This window comes from Dipodomys spectabilis, unplaced genomic scaffold (assembly GCF_019054845.1).
Source record: "Dipodomys spectabilis isolate Male_0828 unplaced genomic scaffold, ASM1905484v1 ptg000003l, whole genome shotgun sequence".
Lineage (NCBI taxonomy): Eukaryota > Metazoa > Chordata > Mammalia > Rodentia > Heteromyidae > Dipodomys > Dipodomys spectabilis.
This window is the reverse complement of record NW_024870680.1, coordinates 11821873-11832500: the sequence shown is the minus strand read 5'-3', so window position 1 is coordinate 11832500 and position 10628 is coordinate 11821873. Positions and strand designations below refer to the sequence as shown.

Sequence of the window (10628 nt, the reverse complement as noted above, 5' to 3'; positions counted from 1 at the left end):
GACCGACAAAAAAAAAAAAAAAAAAAAAAAAAAAAAAAAATATATATATATATATATATATAATTTAAGTTAAAAAATAACAAACTTTCTACATTTAACTTACCTCTAAAACAAAGACTGTCTCTACTCTACAACCAAAATAAAATACTGAAAAAAAAAATATAACCACATAAGAGTTGTTTTGTTTTTGTTTTGGTTGGTCGTGGGCCCTGAACTCTGGGCCTGGGAGATGTCCCTCAGCTCTTCAGCTCAAGGCTAGTGCTCTACTACTTGAGCCATAAGGGCACTTCCAGCTTCTTCTGCTTATGTAGTGCTGAGGAATGGAACCCAGGGCCTCATACATGCAAGGCAAGCACTCTACCACTGAGCCACCTTCCCAGCCCCCAAAGAAGAGTTTTAAGTTCCATTAGGAAATCTCAGTGAAAATGCTGCTCAGAGGGCATTTTGGGGTGAAGAATAGAGGGTTATTATTACACGAATACGATACATGTACATCTGAAATAACATGGTAAAATCCAGTGGTAATGGCTGACAGAAAACTAAACCAGACTCTGTTCAAGAGGGGTTTCAGGAAGGGAAAAACTGGGAGAGCCAGAGAAGGAGTGACACTGTCCAAAGCCAAATGTACCTTTTTTTTTTTTTTTTTTTTTGCAGTTGTGGGGCCTGAACTCTGGGTCTGGGCGCTGTCTCTCAGTCAGTTCTTCAGCTCAAGGCTAGCACTCTACCACTTGAGCCACAGTGCCACTTCTGGCTTTTTCTGCTTATGTGGTACAGAGGAATCGAACCCAGGGCCTCATGCATGAAAGAAAGGCAAGCACTCTTCCACTGAGCCACCTTCCCAGCCCCGGCCAAATGTACTCTTACCTGATTTATATTAACTGTAATCCTTCTGTACATTACCTTTACAATAACAAAAAAAGAGAGGCAGTTTCTGAAGGAGGGAGAGGGTGAACTCACAGGGTGAATGAGAATAAATATGGCTCAAGTTGTTCATTTGCACATTATGAGAATAGAATAATGAAACCAGCTGACATTCTTTTAGACAGGAGAGAGAGGAAGAGAGTGAGTGGTGAGAGTTGATGAGATACACTGTATAGTATGGAATGTCTCAATGAAATCCCTATGGTGTAATTAAGGTTAAAACAAACAATTAACAAACAAGACTTCCAATCGTGTAGTAAAATACTTTACTTTTACTTATCTATTTATTTCAACTAACACATTTGGAGGAGCCAGCCAGCCTATCAGATCCTCTTCTCTGGGTATTGGAGAATGTGCCTCTCTCCCTTTCTAGTCTTCACTATTTTGTCCTGTCTTACTAAATAAACCTTTGCTAAACTTCAAAGTATATGGAATATATGGAAACTCCTAGAATGTTCTATTTACTCCTTAATTTCTTACTTTGTTGCTATAGGCTCAAGAGGACAAGGACTTTACATTTCTTCGTTAGCATCACATTTCTTTCATTTAACGTTATCAGTTGTTATTTTGATTTGAGAATTATCTATATACCCTTGGCCATCACATTTTGGATCTTTGGTTTTTAATGGCATTTTCCTTGGCACAGTAAACAGCAATGGGATTTTCCAAGTGGTTATTAAATAGCCAAATAAGTAAGGGGAGGAAGAACACAGAAATAGAGGGACAAGGGGTGAATAAAAACAGCAGTGGTATTCACTAGATACTATGGTTGAAAATGAATTAAAGACTTGTTGGGTGGAGATGGGAAGGAAAAACTGGGTGAGAACAAGGAAAGGAGTGACATTTTCCAAAAAGAAATGTACTTTTTACCTGATTTATGTAACTGTAACCCCTTTGTACATCACCTTTATAACCACCAAAAATTTTTAAAATAGCCAAATAAATAAAACTCATATGTGTACTACAGAAGGAGGATAACTATCTCATCTTGTCATTTTGGCTTACGGCATTTTACTTCCAATTTCATTACACCTTCTTTGTTACTGACAGATATATTTCTTTAGTTTAAAGAGATGATTTGGAGTAAATTGTAAAGAGAGAACACAGGGCAAAAAAGACATTTCTCTTGCCCTTGCAAAACTATTTTCTCTTGCCCTTTTTTCTTGACCTAAATTTCATAGCCTTGATAATCATAAAATGCTTAAAAGGATCTTTTCATTATAGGTGCTTATCTATTCTTATCAGAGATAACTCATTTTCTGGTTCTAGCTTAAATCTTTTACTTGAATCCTCAGAAACTACTGTGACACAATAAATGTTACTGCTTAATTTTAACAGAATGATTTTAACAGAAAGGAAGAAAAGAATAAGTAAACCAGAATTCACTTTAAGCCAGCATATAATACATATCAGGCAATCTTATAAGAGCTGTTTAAAAAAACACCTCAAAAGCACATGAAACTAGCTTTATTGTACAAGGAAGACATTAAGAACCAAAGGGTGGGGGTTGGAAATGTGGGTTTGATCCCTCAGTACCACATAAACAGAAAAAGCCAGAAGTGGCACTGTGGCTCAAGTTAGTAAAGCACTAGCCTTAAGGAAAGTGCCCAGGCCCTGAGTTCAAACTCCAGGACTGGCAAAAAAAACAACCCAACAACCAAGGGTGGTAACTGTTAGGGGGTTGGGGGTGGGGGTAGGATCTAACTTGCTGTCTGTGTGGCCCCATGCTTTCTCCTAGGATTATTGCAAACCTCACTGCACCTCAAATTATCCTCATTCCTCACATTCTCATCATATAGAAGGATTGTTCATTTTTTTCTACTTAATACTTGGAGGTTTTCCTTAAAGTCAAATCTATTCAAAAGAACAAGAGTAGCACAGATTTAAGCAAAATCTGAGTGTTTCTCATTTATCTACTGCACATGGTATGTAGATTAGGAAATTTGTTCTGATGTAGACTAATTTTGAGAGCCTGTGTGGAGGTTCTACCAAGAGAGTGTGGCTACTTGACCCAAGAATTGTCTCCTCTACTGGGAAAGGTTGTTCTCTGACACAGCATGCAGATTTTGGAGAAATGCACATGTAGCAGTGAGGGAAAAGGGCATATTCCCAGCCATCCAGATAAGCATGCTCAACCCTAATGATCAATGGGTGGACAGATGTTGCAACCAGATTCACCTCACATCCTGTAAACCATCTTTGAAGAACTTATTTCTTGGGTAAGCTGTATGAGTATAACTCATCTATAATTTGATATCTTTTTTTTAAAACATTGACTATTTAAAAACTGTAAAGTCCTAGTTGGTGACTAGTTGATTTATATTTTTATGGATAGGTGATCAAGTCTCAAGTCTAACATTTATTTTCTTTCTAGTTTAACATTTTAAAATTATCTATCTATGATAAACTATCATTCTTTTTTTTTTTGGTTGGTTGTGGGGCTTGAACTCTGGGCCTGGCTGCTGTCCCTGAACAATTCAGCTTATGGCCAGCACTCTGCTACTTAGCCACCGGCACCAGCTTCATTCAATCATTCTTAAAGGGAAACATAAATTTAAAAGTCAGAAGAAATCTGGGCACCGATGGCTCACGCCTATAATCCTAGCTACTCAGGAGGCTGAGATCTGAGGATGGCAGTTCAAACCCAGCCCAGGCAAGGAACTCCATGAGACTCTTATCTCCAATAAACCACTAGAAAACTGGAAGTGGTGCTGTGGCTCAAGCAGTAGAGCACTCGCCTTGAGCTGAAGAGTGCAGGGACAGCACCCAGGCCCAGAGTTCACCACGATAGACAAAAAACAAAAACAAAAAAAAAGTCAGAAGAATACTTAAGTCCACTGATTAAAGGACACAGGAGGAAAGTTTTAACATATAACCTAAGTAAAATAGAAACAAGATTCTAGTTCTTGCCCTTCCTCAAGTTGGGTTACTTGGGAAATAGAAATGTAAATCACTTGTAATACATAATCAAACCCAGGCGAGTTAGGCAACTCCAGACAGCTACAGCGTAACTGATCATATAAACACTGTTCTTTCAGACAAGACACATACCAGCTCTGGATGGTTTGGAAGGCCACATTTTTTGCAGGGTTCATCATCATCAGCTATGACAGCTTCTTCACTTTCCTTTTCTTCCTCTTCTGAAGCTGCAGATGATTTTTCACTCTCAGATCCTTCACTTTCATCATTGCTGGAATATTTCCACCTGCCACGTGTTCGAGAACCAGTCCATCGAACTTTGCCTTTGGGCTTTACCTTGCATAAAATTAAAATTGGGATAAATTTGCTATAAGTTTTGGGAAAATGTCTCTTGATTATATATCCCTCATATAGTATTTGGCCAATATACAAAAAATATACATCAATATATCTGATTAAATTTTGGAATATACTTCTATCATTTTTTTCTGTATTTTGGAGTCTTTAAGGATGGCATTAAAATGACCACTATGTTTTTCTTAGTCATAAAATATCCTTCTAAAATCACTAGAAATCATTTTGTAATATGCGATCAAGACTATTTGTCTGGTCCCCTATTAGACATTTAGATAGTTGTTTCCCATTTGTTCACTTTCACTATGCTTCCTTGTATATATACTGTTTTTACAAAAAGTCCTTGTGGTTAGGATAAATTCCTTGAAGAGGATTCTGGGTCAAAGGCCATGTAGTACATTTTAAAGGCTCAATCAGTAATAGGAAAGTATAGTCACAGTTATGCACAGTTTAAGCATATATTTTAGATGAACTTAAAGGTCAAAATCCTGAAAAAAAATGTATTATCTGGAGAATAAATTTATAATGTTCTTACATTTTAGTGCCTAGTTAGTTTCTCAATCTCTTAACTAATATTTCACTTCATTTCTATCTCCAACAAAAAAGAAAAATACTTTTTCAAAAGAATTAAAAGTTCCAAACAAAGAGGAGGCAACAATGCTTGGTAAGAAATGTACTCATTATCTTGCCCATGTAATTGTAACTCCTCTGTACGGCATTCTCACAATAAAAAAAAAAAAAAAAAAAAGAATTAAAAGTTCCATATTCCAGGAAACAAGAGATCATATACAATGATAATTTCTTGGTTTAAATTAATAAAAAATAAAAGCAGCATCTGTAATTATAATAAATTCATATATGCTAGCCAAGTACAAGACTTTGCTTAAAAAAGAGAAGGGGGGGAGGGGAACCAAATTCTTAATTCTAAGTCTAATGATTAAAATGAGGGACATAGGTACTGTCAGACACTGATAATGACACAGTACATGATTAGGGCCTTTGTGAAGGGCAGTGTGGCAAAAACTATATATAAATATATAATACATATGCCCCTTGACCCAGCAATTCCAATTCTAGGAGTCTATTCTAAAGAAATACTCACTCATGTCCAAAAGGATCTTCAAAATGCAGCATTGCCTGTAATAGTGAAAAATTGGAAACAACCTAAATGTCAATTAATAAGGGAGTGTTTAAATACACTGAGGTATATCCACACTATGAAATACTATGTGGTCATTAATAAAACAAAACGTAGACTATATCTCCTGACATGGAAAAATATAGAAACTTCTTGTGTGAAAAACTCTAGCAAAATGAATACTTGGTTGAATTTATTTCTTATTTGATAATCAGACTTCATTCAATTTATTTTAATTGATAATATGCTTATAAACATAGATATAAGTGCATAGAAAGTGATCAAAATATTATATACCCCAAACTGTTAATAGTGGTTATGGGGAATTTTCATTTTATAATTCTATAGGTTGCTTGCAACTTGAAGAGTGTATAAAAAGAATATATTCCTAATACTGCGTATAATTTTTTAAAAGTTGAAAAGATAATACGATTATAAGGTCTGAAATTTAGTATGTGGGGATAACTGACGAGATAAGATAAAGAAAGTTTTTAGTTGTCTTTGAATGACTATATTTTAGCCCAAAACACAAAGCTATAGACTGTATTTCCAATTAAAATGTAAAAGAATGTAACTTTTACCTTGCTTACTTTAGAATTTGTATCCTTCTCGTTTTTTTTCATATTTTCTTTTTTGTCTGATTTTTGTAAAGCTGTTGGCTCTTCATCTATTTCATCTTCCCCATCCACTCTTTTTTTTTCAGCTTTCTGATCTCTGATTTCAGCCACTTTTGCTGTGGGTCTAGATATCCTTGGAGACCTTCTTAAAGTGCGACCAACATTTGTTTTCTCTTCTTCTTTTTCTGTCTTCTCTTGTTTGCTTTCTGGTTCTAGAATTTGGGGGAGACAATCTGGCTTCTTCTTCCGACTGGATATCCTAATTGTTAATTTGATGCCTTCCTTTTGTCTTTCAGAGGTTATCTCTGTATTGTCTGAGGCAGTGGTTTCTTCTTCAGGAACCAACTTATATTTAAATTTGCTTTTTTGGGTAGAACTCTTTGTCTCAGAAACATCCTCTATGCCAGAAGTCTGGGCATTATCCAGATTATCCAATTCCACCTTCATGGACTCAGAACTCTCTTTTAGAATTTCTGGATCTGCTTTTACCAGGGACTGAGCTTCAACAGAACTTGGACTCTGGCATTCTGCTTCTTTTTCTGAGGCTAGTTTCTCATTGTGGCCACTCATTTTAGTTGGTAGGGAAGTTTCAGTAGGTTCAGGAGACCCTGGTTTTTCTGATTCTAGAGTGCTCTTTGGAACTTCTTCTGGTATTGGACTTAATCTTTGTGTATCTTTATCAAGAAAAGACTTTCTGGACTTCTCTATTTTTTCAAGACATTCTATGATGGGTGGGAGGTTCTCTTTCTTACTTTTGGGGGACTTTGCTTCAGCTTTCATCGTATAAGATTCAGCAGCAGATGAAATAGTCTTTAAAGAAAGATCCTTTGGAAACTCAGAAAACTCATGAGATGTTTCCATTTTTGGAGAACCAGGTTCCTCTGACTGCCCTTTCTGACTGTGAGTCTCTAAGACTGACAATGAACTATCTACACCAAAAGGGACAGCTTCTTTGTCAAGCTCATTTGTTTTCATATTTGTTATAACAGAATTTAAACATTCGCTTCCATTTTCCTCTGTGAGAACATTTTTGTCCTTAGATGGGCTGCTAGAGTTATCTTCCTTTATATCATAAAACTTTGTCTCTATTTGTTCTGTTTTAAAATTTGTAGTTATCTTTTCATCACTAACTTCTCCATTTACTAGTTGTTTCCCTTCATTACTCAAAGAAGTGATAGTAGAGACCCTTTTACAAGTCTCTTCTTCTTGTTTTATTTCATCTTTCAGAAACTCTTTTGTTGGAGTAACTGATTTACATAATGGTCCTTTTACTGGACTGTCAAAATCATCACTCAGTTTAATTTCTCTTTTTTTTAGTGGTATCTTGGCCTGTTGATCATTTTTAAGTTTCTCAGTTTCTTCAGTAGATTTCTCTGAAATGTCTTGAGTAGATTTGATGCTGCCACCAAATTCTAGGCGCTCAGGCTCCTGTAGCCCAAGCTTTTCCACACTACCTCTGCTGTCTTTGGGATCTCCTCTGCAATCCCTTACTTCTACTTTAATTGGTTTTACATTTTCCTTGAATGAATCACTTTCTTCTTTGATAATCTTTTTTTGCTCATTTTCTGGCAAAGGTTTTTCTAGTTTTACTATGACTGGTAGTTTCACAAGTTCTGTTTCATCTTCTCTTTCAATTTTTACAGTAGTCTCTTCTAGAACACTGGCTGTAGAATGGTTTACTGAATCCTTTGGTCGTTCATCACTTTTTATCTTTCCGTTTTCTTTTTGTTCCTCTAAAAACCAGAAAAGTTTAATTACAGAAGTTTTCAAAATTAGAAAATACAAGAGACTTTACCATTAGAAAGTTCTCTATTAAAAAAGGTGGCTTTTGCTGGGCCCTATGGCTCATGCCTATAATCCTAGCTGCTCAGGAGGCTGAGATCTGAGGTCTACAGTTCAAAGCTAACCAAAAGCCCATGATACTATTATCTCTGATTAACTAGCAAAAAAAAAAAAAAAGTCAGAAGTAGATGTGTGGCTCTAGTTGTAGAGCACTAGCCTGAGGAGAGTACCCCAGCCATGAGTTCAAGCTCAAGAACTGGCACAGAGAGAGAGAGAGAGAGAGAGAGAGAGAGAGAGAGAGAGAGAGAGAGGAAAGAGAGAGATGTTTTTTTTTGTCCCTGGATGTTCAACAAAAACATTTGACAATGATAATAACAAAAGGCGTAAAAAACAACTATCTTGGGTTTCTGCATCTTATTTTTAGCTTTAGTGTTCTCAATTGGAATGCAAATATTATACAACTCCATTTATACAAGCTCAATAGTTCAAACTATAAAATAAAAATGTTACATAAAACATTTCCAGTCAGACATACATGCTTTGCAAGTTACTAATCACTTCAAATCACTGATGCAACATGAACACAACAATTAAAAAAAAAAAAAAAAAGCAGCCGGGCGCTGGTGGCTCACGCCTGTAATCCTAGCTATGCAGGAGGCTGAGATCTGAGGATCGCGGTTCAAAGCCAGCCCGGGCAGGAGAGACTGTGAGACTCCTATCTCCAATAAACCACCAGAAAACCGGAAGTGGAGCTGTAGCTCAAGTGGTAGAGCGCTCGCCTTGAGCTGAAGAGCTGAGGGACAGCGCCCAGGCCCAGAGTTCAAGCCCCACGACCGACAAAAAAAAAAAAAAAAAAGCAAGAAAAATGCCCATAATCCTTCTACCATAGGACAAGTGCTAGTAATGCTTTAGGTTATTTCCTTTGTTCTTGTCTATTTCTCACAAAATTGGTTGGGGTCCTGCTGCCTTAAGAATCTCATAGAAACACTGACATTTCTTAGGAAAGAAGGGCTATATTCAAAAATCAAACTTCATAAGGTGGTTATACAACAATTTATCAAATTTCACTATTGAAAAGTTAATATTTATAAAGAAACATTCTAGGTATATCCATCATTTTTACCTGAATGACTACATATTTTCTACTTCTATGGAATATTCAATACAGAAAATTTGAATGTGACAAAAGTACACACCGGTAAACAGAATTATCTTTGAATGAGGTCACAAATTAAGCTGTTTTCTGAAGCTGTTACTACTAATTTTAGTATACTATTCATCTCTTCACCTTGTCTTTGCAAAGTGAAAAACTTAATTCTAAACCAAGGTTTATTAAGACATTAATTTCTTAGTTGTACTGTCAAAGCTCATAAAATTCACAAACTTTATAGACCACGATAATGACAATTTGCCTTGTGAAAGTTAAAATTTGTTTGTGACTTTAATTATCACTATCTCACAATACTGTGAAATTTGTGCAATCACTTAATCTCAATAAAAATTATTAAAAAAGAAATTTCTTTTAAAATTGTTTGCAAATTCTTATTGATAAACAAGAATATTTCATAAAGAAATAAGTGGAATGGACAAAAGGGAGGAGATAAAACAGGGCTTTTTAGAAAATAAGAATACAGTGTTTCATTACAAGTAAATGCCTTCACTGTAAACTTCCCTTTTTTGCGCAATTATGAGGCAAATAACAGACTTACAAAACACAGCCTGAGATGTGAATATTAGCTTTTTTTCTTTACACCATCAATGTTTTCGGTCTATTGCTAAAAATACTTAGAGATATTATCACTGTAGTTATGTGTGTGTCTGTCTGTCTTCAATTTCTTTTTCAAAACAGGTTTAGTAAATTCTTATTCACTGAGCTTGGCTAGTATAGCAGGAAAACAAATTAAATATTTTAAGTTAAATTATAGATCATAGCTGGGCACTGCTGGCTCATGCCTATAATCCTAGCTACTAAGAGGCTGAGATCTGAGAATCTAGGTTCAAACCCAGCCTGTTCAGGAAAAATCTGTGAGACTCTTATCTTCAATTAACTACCAGAAAACTGGAAGTAGTGCTATGGCTCAAAGTGGTAGAGTGCTAGCAAAGAGCTCAGGAACAACCTTCAGGCCCTGAGTTCAAGCCACATGACTGACCAAAAACAAAACAAAACAAACATATATCTTGAAAATCAGCTAATATGACCATCAAGTTCACGGATCCTAATATTCAGCTAGTAGTGTGTCTGAGCCTTACATCCTCATCTTCATGTACACATCTGGACTAAATAACTGAACTATTCCATTATTGGTATGTAAATTACTATTGGTACTAGGAGTCAAGCTTGGAGCCTCATGCTTGTTAATATTGGCCTCAGGACACCTTATAGCTGTAAGTCATATGATCTGATTATGATCAAGAAGATTTGGGGTCATGATACAAGATTCAGCTGACTTGGGCCTTTTGCCCTTTTCCTGTCCATGTGTCCACACAAACACACAACCTGAAGCAGCAGCAATCAAAGTTACAGACTGACTAAATCAACAGACTTTTTAGTCAACAGTCTAAATAAGTTTCTTGATGGTCTTATGTAAATACTGTATCACACCTAGACTTACCAGTTGACTTTTCATTTCAATCAATAAAAGAAAAAATTAACAATACTTTCTGATGTTCTTCCACTTTTATTTCCTATTCTTCCTCTTTCTCATAAGCACAAAACTTTATCTACTTTGTATATGTTGGACTTGTCATTGTTTGGATGACTAATCCCTGGTAAGGTTTATCAGTTTTCTTTCTAGTTCTTTTCTGCTACTATGATGAAATAAAACATTTCAAACTAGTATGAAAGTTTCAGACTCTACCAAAATTTTAGTACAAATAATATAAACAAAAGATTAGAA

At 35.7% G+C, this 10628-nt stretch overlaps 1 protein-coding gene across 3 annotated transcripts in view; it reads right to left on the bottom strand.

Moving 5' to 3' along the window:
* Positions 1-10628, bottom strand: part of Rsf1 (remodeling and spacing factor 1) — a 125071-nt gene that overhangs the window by 31910 nt on the left and 82533 nt on the right. Inside the window, exons 6-7 of one of the 3 annotated variants that reach the window (XM_042686757.1) lie at positions 5908-7682; positions 3973-4170 (exon numbers count right to left, since the gene is read on the bottom strand). In XM_042686757.1, the coding sequence (XP_042542691.1) occupies positions 3973-4170; positions 5908-7682 (1973 nt within the window). Of the gene's footprint in view, positions 1-3972; positions 4177-5907; positions 7683-10628 lie in introns of all 3 variants that reach the window. The other 2 variants (XM_042686765.1, XM_042686748.1) reach the window with 2 other exon arrangements.